This window comes from Fopius arisanus, unplaced genomic scaffold (genome assembly GCF_000806365.1).
Source record: "Fopius arisanus strain USDA-PBARC FA_bdor unplaced genomic scaffold, ASM80636v1 scaffold00048, whole genome shotgun sequence".
In the NCBI taxonomy this organism is placed as follows: domain Eukaryota; kingdom Metazoa; phylum Arthropoda; class Insecta; order Hymenoptera; family Braconidae; genus Fopius; species Fopius arisanus.
Window position 1 is genome coordinate 853,992 of NW_011887787.1, and position 16,912 is coordinate 870,903.

The following is a 16,912-nucleotide window of genomic DNA, read 5'->3' on the forward strand; positions in this document are numbered from 1 at the left end:
TCAAATATATGTTTATAAAAATTCATGCAAATTCAATTTTCGGTAATTTTTCTTGAATATTTCTCTATCTTCTCTCAGCGTTCTGATCCTTTCTAGCCATAATTACCGGTTTTTTAACTTTCTGACATCTTGTTAATTAAAAAAATAGCGTTTTAAAATTTCAAAATTTAATTTAATCGTGCAATAATTATCCTGCGTTATTTCTAAGTTTTATTAATCCAAAAACGGTACATTTTTTGGGTGAATCCGATCAACAATTTGTCATAAAACTCAGAAAACCGGTAATTTTCGCTAACAACGGACACAAGATCCTCTATCAGAAAAATCCAAGAATTGTATTAACGTAGTAATTTTTACAGGACACATTAACATATTGTAATAAATATTTACAACGATTAGTAACAGCTCATCAAGATCTCTAAAATTAGCCACGGCTGGTGATTACAGTTTACAGTCTCTTCCTTTCGATATTAATTTTATGACCACAAACTAGGAGTTTAACGATTTTTCGATGTCTTCCGGCTCCGGTGTACGATGAAGGAAGAAACCGAAATGTTGAGAGACATATCATGAGGCTCATAAATAATCCATACAATGGAGGATTAAATGACCGATGGTAACACGAGATTCTTTTTCCAAATAAATTTTACCACCAATACGACCTAGTCTAGTTTACAACTCTATTTTTTATCTCTTCAGGTAAACGATCCAACGACAGATAATAATTTTTTAATCCACATGATGTAAAAATAATGTAAATATACAGCTGTGGGGAAAAATATTCGAAGTGATATTAGACACTCATGGGGCTTAGGACAAAGACCGTGCTGTGTGGAGACCACCGGCGCCTTAGTATAAACCTTCTAAGAACCAATTTGGACTTGGGCGACGATGCCTGCTATTGTTTAATAAACAAATGCCGAATGTCGAATGATGCGTTGGAGTTTTTCTCCACTAGGAAGTGGAGATGAAGTCAGTTCGCCTAGCAACCCGGGCGAGAGCACATCCAGCTACTTTTTTCCAATATTAACTGAGACTAATATTATTCTGTTTGCGTTTATCGTTATATATATATTTGTTAATCAACATTAAGTTACTTTTATCAGAATTTTAATATTAAGTAAAGGATAATTTACTTGAAGTGGAGTGTTTTAAAAATATACCATCAAACCCTTTAGAAATATACTTCTTACACAGCGAACGGTCATTTTTTCCCAAATTTATTCTATAAGATTTCCTTTCTTGGGTCAGTTGTTGTGGTCATCTACGTACGTAAATTTTTTAATAGTGAAATTATTTATTAAAATTCATGAGATCAATTACGGTATGATGCAACAGTCCGTGATGAATTGAATACCGGGTGCCTCAGTGCGAAAAAAATTCAACAGACGGGTGTTGAGAGAGAACATTAAATAACCTGTGGATGATTACTAATGAAGAAGGCACTTGACCGTTAATGAGAGGAATTCTTTCTCGCCTTCTGTGGCAATTTATGGATATTTTGCACTTCCTAGATCATCGAGCCGATGCGAGACCTTCCAGGGTCAACTCTGATTTTTATTTTAGAGATCTTGCTGGAATGTGATCTAGATCTGCGGGACAAATCTGGAGCAACATTTTCCCATCTCCCATGTTGAATATTGCCCCAACTATTATTATTATTATCATTGAGTTTTGAGGCTCTTGCGGCCATGATCACTATTATAATTCTTTATTTATTGTTTATAATTGTATTATAAATGGATAATTACGATTATATTATTATAATTGGCTTCCAGATGGATGTCGCGTTTTCTTTCAGCATTTCGCCGTCCTCTCGCAAATATTGATGTCTGCATCTTCAGGGCTGAGAGCTCCGATTCAGAATCGGATTTTCATTTCGGTGAATTTTCTGTCACCGAAAGAAACCGAAAATATTCCGTGATTTTTTTGGAAGCTGAAAAATCCAACAGGGATTTCACGAATCATTATGTTCAAGAATTTTTAGGTAACTGTTCATAAGTTTTAATTATATTTTAGGATAATTTTTAGTGGACTTTTTTCTCTGTCCAGCCGTAAGAATAAGAGTGATTTTTCTTGGAAAGATTATTGTTTCAGTTATCATTGGGAACAACACCAGTCTTGTTTGGATAAGTTTGTAGATGGAATATTTATATGCTTCAGATACTTTGTCATACATCGATTTCGCTTGACATATTCGAATAATAACAAAACGGTTCAGCCCAATCATTACAAGTCTTCAGTTTGAAATGATTATTCCAGTTATATGACATACTAAAGTGCTCAAGGACAAGTGGGACAGTTCTTCCGATTCTTCAAGGGATATGGCGCCCTTTAGGATTTGCTTTTTATTTTTTATCTTGTGATAAAATTTTTTGAATTTATAAAAAAAAAATTTGAAATTAAAAATTTTTTAATTTGTCGCGTTTCTCGAAGATTTTCATATTTACCCAAATATTTACGAAGATAGAAGTTTGAAAAGTTAATGAGAACGTGGCATTGGTTGAAAACCCCCGGTTTCTTCATTGGGAAGACGAAAGCCAGTTAAGTTACTGACGAGCTGCACCGGTTCGGCTGTATCGACCGCAGGATACACAGACATCAATCCAAACAGAAATCTATCGCAAATCATTGGCCCGCCAATGTTTTCCTGCAGTGAGAAAAAACAACAAATTTATTCAGAAAAGTCAACTGAATTAGTGGAAGTCAATTATTTGGATTAATAGACCCTTGGGTTATATTCATGCTTACGCTTTCGTATACTGTATTTTCGTTTACATCAAAAAAACATGCGTGGTTTCTAGGAATCCGTCCTCTCATGACTAGGCAAGATGCTCGATCCATAATCTTCGTATTTATCCAGTATAGCTCCTGGTAATTGTGTATATCAAATCCCAGAAATTTGCACCATAGTTCATCATCGCTTTCTGAGGGACGTATTGGAATTGGAAAAATCGCAGAAGTCAACACGACGGGTGTCCCTAGCTGAAAAAGAAGTAAAGGGAAGAACTATGGAGCTCACCATCTTAAAAATATTTTATCAAACTTATTGCTCAGATTTTATGTTCGCCGTAAAAAAATCTACTTGTCAGTAGAAAAAGTATTTGTGAGTATAAGCATGTCTGGGAAGGAGGCACATTGTCGTTTTCCTACAAGGTCAATTTTTCATTGGTCAATATGATTTCCATATGTTCATAATCGAGGGGAAAAATTCCAGTGCGTATGCATATCACCTAATTGCTCTTATTTATTATTACGGATGCTTCAGTGGCTTACCACATATATCATAGTCCTGAATGAATGATTCCTAAGATAATGAGAAACTGGGATGTGTCGAGCGGCGCAACTTTCTACTTCTATGCATCCCAAATCGACGGTCATATCGGTGGCTTGGGGGGGAAAAGCCGCCTCAGGTCCTAAAACTTTATTGGCAGTGACCAGGGCCCCAATGCTGAAGCTTTCCTCAGGGATGTTGATAATTGCAATAAAAGGAAATGCTTCCGGTTCAGCCAAGCATGTACCCCAGTGATTGCTCTTGATCTCTATAAATAATTTGTTATTATTATTGACATGCTAGTCCTGGTGAATTTTACGCGATAGAACAAATTTAATACAGGTTATTTTAAATGCAATTCGATTATTTGGAAACGATTGCAGACATAATCAGTGAAATTAATGGGGATGTTCATATTGTGGTCTAAATTTTTCAGTTTTCATCCCATGAATTAATTATTTTAATAAATATTTACCATTATTTGTGCTGTCACATAAACAAAATTGCATCTGTATAGATAGCAATTTCTCATTTGGCTAGCAGGAGTAGCCAATGAGAATTCAATTTGAGGGAATAGACAAGATCGACAAGATATTTGACATCCAGAATGAGAGAATCTTATTACGATAATTATTATTCAGTTCTTACCGGGAAGAATTGCCATAGTTGTTAATAATATTATTATGAATTTTGGAGCCATGGTGAAACTGTAATAATGTTTTCCACTGTCGAGTCAACAATTATTGTGGTTTTTATGTACTGCACAGGGAGGAAAATATCAGAAAAATTGCATGATTAGTCACGTAATCGTGGGCTGTAAAATTATTTAAATAATTTTTATCTAAAGTTCTACGAACAAGTGGGAGACAAGGAGTAAAATTTATCATTTTCTCCGAAAAAAATACGGAACTGGCACTTCTGCTTGCCTCGATCAGTAAAGCTGACAGAAATTAAAATTTAAAATATGTTAAATCACGTAAAAATTCCTCGATTTCTCGTAAATTTTTCGTGACGATTATGTCACTTTTTTCAACGAAGCATAGAAGAGAAAAAATTACATGACTAGTCACGGATGCTGTTGAAATATTTGAATATTTTTTATCAGAATTTCTACGAACAGGTGGGAGAAAAAGAGTAAAATTTATCATTTTCTCCGAAAAAAAATAAAGAACTGCCGCTTGTGTTTTCCCCGACTAGTAAAACTTACGTAATTTCAAGGAGTCTTATAACTAGATAGAAGAATTGGGGAGTTACTCTATTTTTTATCCTATTTTTTTTGGTAGATCCTTGTGGTACATTGGGGCTAGTTTTTCGATGAGTTAACCGCGGTTAAATCGTAGTTAAATGTATCATATTTTAATATCGGCCCTTCAGCCTCGCCCTCTTTCCCATGGGGTCGAAATTGGATTTGGTTAAGGGTTGATTGGATTTGATTAAGGGTTAATTGGACTTGGTTAAGGGTCACATGGGGGCAAAAAATTTAAGTGACTCCATAAAATTACTCGAAAATTAGTTAGCGAGTCGGCTGACGGGCAAACACCCCCGGTTTGCATGTGATGCCATCTATCTCTTGGGGTGAGGTACTACGATACCGGTGGGGTCACTCAAACCCCCAGAACTGAGCCTGTACTTTAGTCAATCCTCTTTGATATCAACAGTAAAAAGTCTAAGGCACAGTGTTGTTGTCAATATCATTATCAACAAAAATAACCCGATTATCTCATTATCCCAGAATTCTCAAGATTGCATAAGTTTTTTAATAACTCTGATGACATAACGACACACCAACGAACCATTTTTCAGTCAGAAAAATTCGACTTCCATTTATCAAAAGCTTTTAATCATTCCCTGGTCATATTTTATTGGTTATGTTTACGCGTCAGTTGTCTATGAAACGTTTCAGAAATTACAACAATCGATATTATTTCTGTATTGATACAAGCCGGAAATAACATCTGGATAATAAATATTAATCATCACTAGTTTTTTATTATCGTATAAAAATGGGTTCCGTAGAAAATTCAAATTTTCATCTGCTGGCATCTGTGGTTATTCGGCGGTCGGCAGTTGTGTTATTTGTTGCTTTATCGTCGTGTTTATTTATTTATTTGAATCGAGTGCAGCCGAGTTATTACATCGACGAGGCATTTCACATACCCCAAGTGCAAAAGTACTGTAATGGGACATTATTTGAGGTAATTATCGTAATTAACTATTGATAACAATCCGATATAAAATTACGACTTGAACAAAACAATGAGAGTTGCAAAAATTCACCTAAAACCTTACCGTATTTAAGTGGAAATTTATTTGGAATTTTGTTTGCAATACCTTTTTTTTGTTTATTTCAATTGAAGATTATGATATTTAATATTCATCATAATCATATATGAATATTGCTTGATATGGTTCTTTTAATGGTAATTTTGATTATTTATTAAATGGTTTATTATGAATCTAATTTAGTAACCAAATCATCATGATTATGGATGATCATAAAAAGGAAGTGACAACGGGAAAATAACTAATCCATGAATTTTTCAGTGGGATAAGAAAATAACAACTCTACCAGGCCTCTACGTTCTCTCAGCTGTCCTCTTAGGCCCAATAAAACAGTGCACAATATTATTTCTCCGATCAATAAATTTAATTCTGACATTCTCCAATTTGTATCTGACGACGAAAATATTGAGTACAAAAAAATGGGCTCAGAGGGAGGAAAATGCATTGAAAAAGTTCGGGGTTGCCTTCACAGTGACAATATTTCCTCCTCTGTTCTTCTGGTTTTTCTTGTATTATACTGATGTATTATCGATTAACCTGGTACTCCTGACGTTTCTCTTACATCAGAGAGAGCATTACAGAGTCTCGGCTTATGTCGGTGAGTCTAATCCTCTTAAACAACGGAAACAATAAAACGTAATTACATCCATGGAGCGAAACGATCAGTAAAATACATGTTCTGTTTTCCAGGTGGCCTTTCAGTGTTCGTGAGACAGACGAACATAATCTGGGTAATTTTATTAGCCGGTGAGCGGGTTTTAATGCTGATTGAAGCCCAAACACCACGAAGTATCGAGACACTGATGAATCGAGGACTTCACACCACTCCAATGCACGCAAAAGTAATTGAATATTTCCAGGAAATCTTCACTGTTTTATTCTTCAAGCGATTCAAGGAAAAAATACTCCTTTATCTTATCATCACTCTTTACTAAAAGAATTTATGAAGAAAATTTCAAATTTAATTCCAACTTCAAGTTCTAGAAATATTCACTTTCAAGGATTCCTCGGAACTGGGAAAATAAAATTAAAGGAAATAATAATTAATCATACGTAAAGAAATCGAAGTAAAATGGGATCTTTCCCTCTCCATCTTCTCTCTTGATAATTAATTCTATTAGTCACAATGCCAATTATGTCTGAATTCCTCCGAAATATTATCCTGAAATTACAAATTTTTATGGTCAAATCCCAATCAATAAATAAAATTCATTTTGATTTCCACTTGCAGCTCCTGTGGAACAACGTAGTGCACCACATAAGACGTGGAAAGGTTGCCTTTTTAAAATTCATCGGCGAAATGTGCTTCAACGTTCGTGGCCACATAACAGTGCTCGTAACATTCTTAATCTTCGTAATGGTGAACCGAGGAATTGTTCTAGGAGATCGTAATGCCCACGTTGCAACGATTCACGTGCCTCAGCTCTTTTATTTCTCTATTTTCTTTGCCATCTTTGCCTGGCCCTACGTCCTACCTCACTGGAGATCATTCCTCCAGTTTATCCGTAAACATTGGGTCCTTACGAGTTTATCATTAGCACTATTCACGACTATTGTGCATAATAATACACTGGTGCATCCTTATTTACTAGCTGACAATAGACACTACGTTTTCTATGTCTGGAACAAGATAATGGGGCGCTATTACCTGGCGAAGTATCTCCTTGTACCATTTTATGGTTTCTCGATTTATGGGTTATTGGCTTGTCTGCAAGATTTGAAATACCTCTCGAAGATTCTCTATCTCGTGAGTATCGGTATTATTCTCGTCCCTCAACTACTGCTCGAGCCACGTTATTTCGTCATTCCTTACATTCTATTGCGACTGAATATGACTGAACCAAAGCCCTGGCAGTTAGTCCTGGAGTTGATCACAACTGCTGTCATAAACTTCCTCCAGTTTTATATTTTTGTCACCAAGAGCTTTTACTGGACAGATCAGGAGGGCCCCCAGAGAATATCCTGGTAATTTCATCATTACCCGTTTTTTTTTTTCTACTAAAAGATGCCAAACTGCGTACGTACGTGAGGTAACAGAGTGTTTCTTATCAGCTGACAGTTTTTTTCACGCACCGGAATTATATTTTCAGCGGCTGTAAATGCCAAATCATGTTTATGGAAGGAATAAAATTTCTTTCTTGATTGGTAATTCCAGTATTTTGATCATTAGTTTCATATTTTTTAAAATTCAGTGATGACAATCCGTCTCTTTTATGTCAGTTGATCAGAAAGAGAAATAGAAATTTGTCTCTGTTATCTTAGATTTATTTGAAATGATTGACCTCACTACCGACATAGTGAACTGAAAGATAAATATATATTCTGTATGCAATGAAAAAAACTTTTTTATCTACGACTGAAGAGTGATATTGTACCTAGGCTAATATGTTGAGAGAATAGATAATGGATAAGTCGTAGTTCATTACAACTAAGCGAGATCTTATATTTCATTATTTTACATTTTACAAAGAAGAAGTCTTAAGTGTAATAATCACTTTTTGGATTTTCTTTTATTCTATATTACTGAGTATGACGTATGAATAAGCACTCATATTTTCCTCAATTCGTATTATACAAATATAATACATGTCTCCTAACGTTTATTATTTCCACTTTGTTCATTTTCGTCGATAATAATAAGGTAAAATTATTGACAATAAAACTTGACAATTGTACGAGCATTATCTTCCTCGACGTTTTCCATCTCAATGTAAAAATCACAATAAATAAGTTTACAATGTACATGTGGTAAACAGTTACACATCTGTGTAATAAGTGGACAGGGCCTGTTACCCATTGTGTCGGGCCCAAAGTGCCTTTATTACGGATTTATTAAGACATCGCAATTCTCTCTCAATACAATTCATTTGAATATGGAATAATAAATTGAATTTCCAATCTAAATTTGAACAAGGTTGTCGTTGTGCATGATGGGAGGGGGAAGGAGAGGGGAAGGGGATGGGAGGGGAGTCACTGTGTTATCACTACGAGTGATGTTTAATGCATGTATTGTTTAATGCCTTCATAGCATATTGAGTATAACGCATTTGTCGACAATTATCATCGTCTAACGCCTCCTTCAACATACCGAGTATTTTAAATATCAATTTTTATTAATCAATCGAAATAACTCGGAAGCGCTTGAAAAATTTATCCCCAATTTTCATTCGTTAAAAAACTAATTCTCTGAATTCAAAAGTTAATTATCGATTGAAATGTTTTTGTTTTTCAATGAAAAATTTAATGTTCTCATCGTGTCGCATCAACTTATTGGCTGATCGAGACTTCATTATAGAAATGAAATAATCGGCTCTTTATCATTCGCCTCGTGCAATTACCCGACAGTAGGAAGTTATTCATTCATAGGCACTGGATCACATTATTTATTGCATTCCGTTGGTATCCGGAACGAAAATCTACCCGATCATTTATCTCGTTTATGATCGGCAGTCCATTATCAATGATGGTTCAGTATTATCATACTATTTGCTGCTTGAGATGAACTAAATTAGTGTCACCGTACAGTTTCATGTCCAGTGGTGCACTGGGTTCGTTTCTTTTGGTCTGCGTGTGCCACGCTAACACACGGGTGCAGTTGTCAGCTAGAAGTTGAATTTCACGGGGATTGAATGGTGCAAGGCTTTTTAAAAAACCATCCTCCTCGAAACCAGCTCGATATGGCATTGTCGCATTTGGCCGCTGCAGGAGAAATTTTACACTAACAGCAAAACCCGCCATGTCAACGGGAAACTTCCTTCCTGCTATCCAACCATCGTAGAAACCCGAGAACTTTCCATTCTTCACTACTGGCGAGCTTATCCCGAATTTTGTGCACAAACCTACTGGAAACATCGACACGTTTTGCGTCTGCCTTATCTGAAAATAGATAAATCAATTGTGTAAACCAATAATATATTGTGTATCCTGAGTGAAAAGTCAGTGTTTTCCCGCCCATTTTCACATGCTACTTGTCAACTTAAAGTCTGAAAGGCGGGAGAAAAGTCAATACTTTCCGCCCTAGGGTGGAAAGTTGGGCAACTTTCCACCCTAGGGCGGAACGTCTCGACTAGAGATATTTAACATTAAAAAGACAAAGATTCAAACCAAAGATTACGTTCGACAGATGTAAATGCGGACAGATGTACATTAAATTTAAAACAAAATACCGAAAGATCTCGGATAGCCGTGAACATATTCTACTTGTTTAATTAAATTCATAGCAGGTATAGTTGGAATTATCCAAAAAGTGAATTACATCCAGCTAAAGTGAATAGAGAAAATGTAATCGGGATGTGAACTTTGTGTATCACATTATGTTATCGCCGTAAATGGGTCTGCTTAGTTGAATCAGTTCGCCGAGGGGATTGTGAAACCGTCTCTAATTATCATTATGCATTCGACACTGTTGATCGAGAGACGGTGAAGGTTTCATTGAATATGTGAATGACATCGTCACCCGTTGCTCCTAAACATTTGCCAGGTCAGCAGTTCGTTATTCAACAAAAGCGTTGGAAATTGAAGCCACCAACAAACTTCTCATAGACCACATCAACTACCTCCAAACTCTACCACGTACATATACTATTTGATTAAGTACCCCACTCGTCTCTCAAAACTATCACTGAATAATCTCAAGCGTGAATTTAATCGCTCACCTCATTAAAAAGATCAATATCATAAGTATTGTCGTCATCAGCGAAGTAGAATACCCCTGAAGTGGCATTAGCTCGAATCCACTTGAGGCCACGATTCCGATTAGAAACGCCTCGAGGTTTCGCCCCCTTCTTGTTCTTGTATTTATCCGGCATCGGGGCTACGGTAATTATCACCAGACATTAGAAAAGCTTCATTTCGATTTTAGAAATGATCTACCCCCTTTCAACCACAATTCTGACTAAATAAATTAATTAAAAACTATTCTTTCGAGTTTTCAAACAAATTGATAATTGGATTGATGAGAAAAAATCTGCCGTTTTCGTATTTTATCGGTACTCAATGCCTCCTGAAAGGTCATGATCGCGCGATAATTCTCCTGCGTTTTTTTCAAAATTTTTTAAAAATTCATAAACCCTTAAAAAAATACAGAAAAATTATTGCGCTCATGAAACTTTGTGAGCTATGAAATAATGATGGAGTGCGAAAACGGTATATTTTTTGCGTCAATCCGATTAACAATTTGTCAGAAAGCTTGAAAATACGGTAATTTCGGCTGAAAGGGGGCAGAGAACATCTTCAAACTAAAATTATCATTCAATATCTAGGAATTGTGCTAAGATGTTTTCCAGGTCGCGTTGAAAGAGAGGATTGCCTTCGACGCCGAAGAAGCTTAACTTCATATCCTTCTGCCATATTTAAGTGGCACATCGACAGTGAGATTATGAAAGAATCGTTTTTTTTACATTTCAACAATTTATATCTTTAGAAACAAAATACGAAAATTTTAAATGCGTATTTCAAATAGTTTTCAAATTACCGCGTAATATTAACATCTATCATCTATTAAATCAAATATTTAATCTTTAAACACATTTTTTTCAAAACTACATTTTTCAAATTTGTTGTAACTCAGTTATGACTCAACCACAAATTATTTAATCAGGAAGATTTTGTTTAAAAATTCTATTGTTTTTATTATTTATTATAAATATATCCTCAAATTAAAAAACATTTGTTTCAGTCTTTTTTACAGTCACACTAGATGCACCTCTTCAAAAAATCTTCAAGTGTCGACTCGATGGGGTATAGATTTTTTCCCAAACAAACCGAATGTTTTTCAAGTTTAAAAATATCTTTGAACTTTTCTTCAAGTAGAGAATATTGTGTTTTTACCTATTAGATGCTGAAATTTGATGCCCGTCCTATTAAGCAGCTTAGTGACTTGCTCAGTGGGGACATTAGCATCCTCAATGACTAGCCAGTGGACATTTTCAACTAGCATGAGTGTATGTGCCATTCTAGTCAATTCAGGAATTTGTTCTGGTCTCCTGTAAGTCGGTGTGATAATGTACAGAGGATCCAGAGTGCTGGTCTTCTTCGATGGTAGAGGACAGGGCTTCTCAGGTCTCACTCCTTCTAGCTTATTGAACTGACCCATCAGTTCTTGCACCAAGAGATTACCCAACTCCGGGCTGAGACCATTTGAATTTTGCACGTTTCGCACAGCGGCTCTTATCTGTGAATGATTTAAGAAGCTTTCAGGGAATTGTCATCAATTATAGGATTACAATCTCATGAAGACAATGACATGATTTCTTTTCATACAAAACTCGTTATCACGCGATGTCCGTTATCGCAGTGATCACAGCAGTAAATAACACCATGTAACTACTGCATCGTTAAATATAGTTAAGTAAATTTAAAAACAGGTGCATTTCTCGTCTTGATAACCAGTGGTAATACTCGGGGGAGTTTCTATCAGGTACGGCTATTGGCAGTGCTCAAATATTGACATAACGCTGTTATCAATATTTTTTCTATGAAACGGATCCAAAGAATAAATCGTTCTCTGGATAGCCCTCGAAACTTTGCGACGTGGAATCACAAGAAAATGTAATATCAAGGTCCTTATTGATGACTTGAACAATTTGGTATTTTTCTATACGGAAATAATAAGTTTATTTATAATGATTTCAATCACTTTTTCAAAATGCGTGTCGCCATGCGTTTTCAATATGGCGGCGCTCTCACCTCGCATTTTTAAATAATCATTACAATTATTTAACTTCTTGAAATGACTCCTAAACAGACTCATTCTATTCCTGGATTTTGAACAATTCTTTTAGACTATTTTGAAAATATTTCCGTTTTTTTTTGGGTGAGAATTTATGGAGCGGAAGTTTCCCGCGGATTTCGGTAGATTTTATTATTATTTTATCCCACGGGCTTTGAAGAGAATTTATTAAAATTCGTGATAAAACTCAAGTGGAATATACGAGTATCAATGAGTAGTAAGGCTTATAGGTTTTAGTCCCAGAAAATAATTCCTTTTTTAAAAGTTTCTAAATTGATGAAAAATTCTTGATTCCATAATGTTATTGTTCCCAGATGATGGCAGGTGCATTGCAATGAGTAACAATTGATTTACCATTTCCTCTGAAACCCTGCGGAGGCCATTGTAGTCGTACATCTCGGAGCCGGGAATATTGGCAGCGCCATAGGCTGATGCTGGATCCGGGCTGTTAAAATCCGCCAATTGATCGAATCTCACGCCATTGGACAGGTGATACTGATAGAATACTACGCACACACCTATCAAAGCAACAACCCCCATCTTCATGGATGACTTCATCGTACCTATGCCTAAGGGACAAGCACAAAGAATTCAGGTGTATTGTAAATTTTACGGTGAAGGTTATTGTCGCCAATTATTTCCTCCCCAATTCATACTCGATATTATTCAGTAAAAATCGTTAAATCTCCCCATAAAGTTCGCATGCAAAAAAAATGGGTTTGATAAAAAAAATTTTATAAAAAATTGAATGAAAAGAAATTTTTTTCCACCTTGTATACTTTTAATACATAACTAATGGATTGAGTTCAGTTTATAAAATGTAATTTGCATATAGAAAATCGAATTGAACATTTTGTCTGAAATTGTACATTATAGTTATTTTAAAAAAATCATTTTCATAAGCCAAGATATGTAATGACACCTTTCGTTACATCTGGTTTTCTAAAAAGGGTAGATACTTTCAACTCTATATACCCAAAAAATGGTTCGCTCTAACCATTTTTTTTTAATGATTCAAAATTGATTTATCATTACAATTATCATTTCATATTTTATTTACATAGAATAAATATTAGTATATTATTAAATTCCCAATTCATGTAAATTGAATACATTTTTCTCTTGAACTTGCGCATATTTTCTGATAGTGCGCATAAGAAAGGGGAAAAAAATTTTTGAAATGAGGGACGTTTTCAATTTACAGATAATAATCGAAAATTCACCCTAAGTTGTCTTATCCAGCGCGGGCACTCCCCTCTCATATATCTTTCATGACTTTTGCCAACTTTTCTCTCTCGACATAAAATAATCGTTAATAAGAGTGGATTAATGGCTTTTAGACTTATTCTCTCCGTCGAAACTATCGAAAAGTTGAAAAATCGATAGGCCCTTTAATCGCAATGCTTATTCACAGAAATGCGGTAGACCATACGAGCAACGTGACTACCAGTAATCGTATTATAACTATCGTAAAGTGTAAAAGTGAAGTAGTTTTCCCCCAGTGAGTAATAATCTACTCTCTCATAGTCGACATCCCACTGTCGTTATTTATCGGTATAAACGTCCGCGTGATAACGAGAGAACCGCCTACGACGTCGTTATTCCTAAAAAGAAATCCTCGTGGCGTGACAATTTTTAAATGTCTCATAAAGGGACACTTTCTGGCCATTTCACTCAACCAACGTGACCAAGAGGAATACAAAAATACTTCTCATTAAAAATGAAAGGTAACGGGATAAGGGAGATAGGCGAGGTTAATCCCCCCACTTCCACAATCTTGCTAACTACTTATGATGAAAATATTTATCATTATTCAACTAATTTAAAACTCTAGTGCTAATTTTTATGATAACACGCTAATTTCTCACCTAATTTATTCCTCAAAAATTTGCATGAATAGGACTTTTATAAAGAATGTCCATTTCTGTTTGAAAATTATTGGTAATCCCAATCAAATGTCTAAGAATCAAGAATTAAGCAGACTAAATATTATTATTTATTTATCCAAACATAGCCGATTGGGCTCTTTACATGTTTTCATAACATCGCAGCAGTTGTTATAAAATTTGACAACAGGCGAACAAGATAAAACGATGTAATCCGAGTGATTTCTACCTTACGAAAAAACAACAGAAATAACACGTTTAATTTTCTCTCGTTATTCCATTCGTTTTTGAAAACCGAATGAATCGATTTTGGTCGGGGGACTTCGTATTATCGACTGACGAGTGCATTCTACTTTCAATAATCGACGGATCGACGAAATTTCATTCATTTAATGTTTCATTTTCATGGATAAAATCGATAAATCGACAAAATTGCGAGAATGAATGCGCATTCGTAGCACTTGCGAACGATTTCGTAATAATAAAACCTGAAAGTTGTGCATTCTTTTCGGATTTTATAGGTCGTCGCTCAAATATTTGTGAAAGACTTAAAAAATGAGAAGATATGGGCAATAACTTTTTAAAAGTGTACGAAATTTTTTTTAAAATTTTTTATAATTATTATAATTAATATAATTAATTTTTTAAAAATTTCTCTCGTCGATTTCTACATGCGTTTTGTCATGGGGCCTATTAATTATGAACTTTCGAAGTCATGGTATCACAACGGATAGGTTCCAGGTTCGATTCCTGGCCGGGTAGACTAGTGAGATCTAACCAGGTTCAAAAAAGTCTTGATCAATAGCCACATAGTCTCCTCCGACTCGAAGCGATGTAAAATAAGCATTAAAAAAAAAAGAAGTCATGGTATCACTGAATCATGGAGTGGCCCTTGGGGTAAATCAGTGAAGACATTCCACGGAAGTGGATATAATGATGCATTCATGCGAAATCATGTGTTTCTCATCTCCTAATTATCGCGCAGATTACTCCCGGAATATTCTCGTTTTTCTCCGTTGAATGAGCAGATTATTCAACAAAATTACAGAACGCATGGTGGAAAAACAGCTCGCTACGTTATTTCACGTCAGCGAATTCATTAATTACTGCTATCGTGTCTCACGTCGTGACGTTTGATAACTCCGCCGTTGTAAGCAATTTCGGTGAAATTTTTCATCGGCCCAATTTTCCGTTTCAGTGTTCATCACTGTAAAAAATGCTCACGCAAACCCTGAAGTATTTATTTCCATAAAAATTCAGGAATACTGGAGGGAATGCGCTAGTTTTCTATCGCCATTTTTTCGAGGCGCTACAGAATTTTTTGCAGATCGTACGCCTAGCAATTTTTATCTGAATTGACCGAAAAAAATACTTAAATGTCTAGAATCTTTTGTATTCCGGAATTTAAGTGGGGAAATTACTCTCGAAATTTTGTTTTAAAAAATTTGAATATTTTTACAATAATTTTCCCGAATTTTCAATCTATAAAAAATTTGACTGTATTTGATTTTTAAATTTTACAGTGAACACCATAATTTGGCTGTCGCTGAAAAATCAATTATCATCTAGTATGAAAAATCCAGACTTCTTGAATTTTCTAGACAAACGCGAAATTTAATGCCGATTTTTTATTGTGATTAAATACAAACTCCATTTTAGTTGAAATTACCAGTTTTTTGAGTTTTCAGACAAATTGTCGATCGAATTCATCCGAAAAAATTTATCATTTTTCCGTCTCATAATTATTTGATAACTCATGAAGATCTATGAACGCGCTATAATATTCCTGCGTTTTTCCTGAAGTTCTATGGATTTTTAAAATGATTACACGATCAAAACATTTTGAGTCAATAAATAATTATAAAATGTGACAACGATATATTTTTTCGCGTCGATCAGATGAACAACTCTCCAGAAATCTAAAAAAAACTGAATTCCGGCAAAAGGGGGACAATTTCGATGAATTTTTGAGTGTGTTGATATTTCTGAAATAATATTTTTATTTCCTGCAGGTCTGACCTTTAGGTGACTATTTCCACTTTGCCTTTGAGGCTGGATTTTTTCGTGTGAAATCGAAAAACCACCAGACGATTCTGTACTTGCACAGTGGCATCAAAGAGTACTTGATGATTCAGGGCGGGGTAAACATACTAGCACCTTCTCCCCGGCTCGAAATCAATATCTCGGGATTGCGGAAGTGTTGGGCGCACCTCAGAGTTTCTATTCCCATTTTTCCACCATCAAGTCTCAATCAGAACTTTTTTTATTTCTACAATCAGTTGTCGCTAAAACAACCTCCACGAAGGTGAAGAATATCAGGAAAAATCAGGTGAACCTGCTCGAAGAGTACGTAAAAAAATATACCCGAAAAAAAAACAAATACTCGAATCAAATATATTTTTAAATTGTTATTGGAATCATGGGATAATCAATTTCCCATCGATATCCATCGTCAATCGAATATACTAGGATTGAGTATAAACTCCATTTAATTGGTTTTTTTAATAACATTTTAATAACATTTTTAACAACCCGTGTTATAGCAGGTAATTGCATTTCTCTCATGTCCTCGAAATTTAATGAATTCTAATGTTTTCATGAGCTCAATGTGTTGGGGACTGATAGAGGATTGATGGTGTTAAACTTTCGGTAAAATTCGTTATTAAATCCTGAATAAACAAAAATACATCCACAAGCGTTAATGGAATATTCGCTAGCGATGTTTGCACGATCGAAGGC

At 35.1% G+C, this 16,912-nt stretch overlaps 3 protein-coding genes across 4 annotated transcripts in view; 1 reads left to right on the forward strand and 2 right to left on the reverse strand.

Moving 5' to 3' along the window:
* Positions 1–1,672: 1,672 nt before the first annotated feature.
* Positions 1,673–4,033, reverse strand: LOC105267611 (uncharacterized). The gene is made up of 5 exons (XM_011306579.1): positions 3,923–4,033; positions 3,277–3,542; positions 2,752–2,985; positions 2,451–2,650; positions 1,673–1,936 (listed from the first exon to the last, which is right to left on the reverse strand). The coding sequence occupies exons 1-4, from the start codon at positions 3,972–3,974 to the stop codon at positions 2,483–2,485; spliced, it is 720 nt and encodes a 239-aa protein (XP_011304881.1). The 5' UTR covers positions 3,975–4,033; the 3' UTR covers positions 1,673–1,936; positions 2,451–2,482.
* An 890-nt stretch (positions 4,034–4,923) lies between these two features.
* Positions 4,924–8,464, forward strand: Alg10 (alpha-1,2-glucosyltransferase Alg10). The gene is made up of 4 exons (XM_011306580.1): positions 4,924–5,469; positions 5,819–6,155; positions 6,248–6,399; positions 6,789–8,464. The coding sequence occupies exons 1-4, from the start codon at positions 5,278–5,280 to the stop codon at positions 7,524–7,526; spliced, it is 1,419 nt and encodes a 472-aa protein (XP_011304882.1). The 5' UTR covers positions 4,924–5,277; the 3' UTR covers positions 7,527–8,464.
* A 496-nt stretch (positions 8,465–8,960) lies between these two features.
* Positions 8,961–16,912, reverse strand: part of GlcAT-P (Glucuronyltransferase P) — a 40,712-nt gene continuing 32,760 nt past the window's right edge. For both annotated transcript variants that reach the window (XM_011306582.1, XM_011306581.1), the window contains exons 3-6: positions 12,642–12,856; positions 11,387–11,729; positions 10,213–10,370; positions 8,961–9,433 (exon numbers count right to left, since the gene is read on the reverse strand). In XM_011306582.1, the coding sequence (XP_011304884.1) occupies positions 9,035–9,433; positions 10,213–10,370; positions 11,387–11,729; positions 12,642–12,845 (1,104 nt within the window). In that variant the 5' untranslated portion in view covers positions 12,846–12,856 and the 3' untranslated portion in view covers positions 8,961–9,034. The remainder of the gene's footprint in view (positions 9,434–10,212; positions 10,371–11,386; positions 11,730–12,641; positions 12,857–16,912) is intronic.

Coding starts and splice junctions, on each gene's coding strand:
- LOC105267611 (XM_011306579.1), bottom strand. CDS start 3,974: ATGGCTCCAAAATTCATAATAATATTATTAACAACTATGGCAATTCTT. Junction 3,543..3,922: donor AACTATGGCAATTCTTCCCG/GTAAGAACTGAA, acceptor AATTATTTATAG/AGATCAAGAGCAATCACTGG. Junction 2,986..3,276: donor TCAGGACTATGATATATGTG/GTAAGCCACTGA, acceptor CTTCTTTTTCAG/CTAGGGACACCCGTCGTGTT.
- Alg10 (XM_011306580.1), top strand. CDS start 5,278: ATGGGTTCCGTAGAAAATTCAAATTTTCATCTGCTGGCATCTGTGGTT. Junction 5,470..5,818: donor GTAATGGGACATTATTTGAG/GTAATTATCGTA, acceptor TGAATTTTTCAG/TGGGATAAGAAAATAACAAC. Junction 6,400..6,788: donor CCACTCCAATGCACGCAAAA/GTAATTGAATAT, acceptor TTCCACTTGCAG/CTCCTGTGGAACAACGTAGT.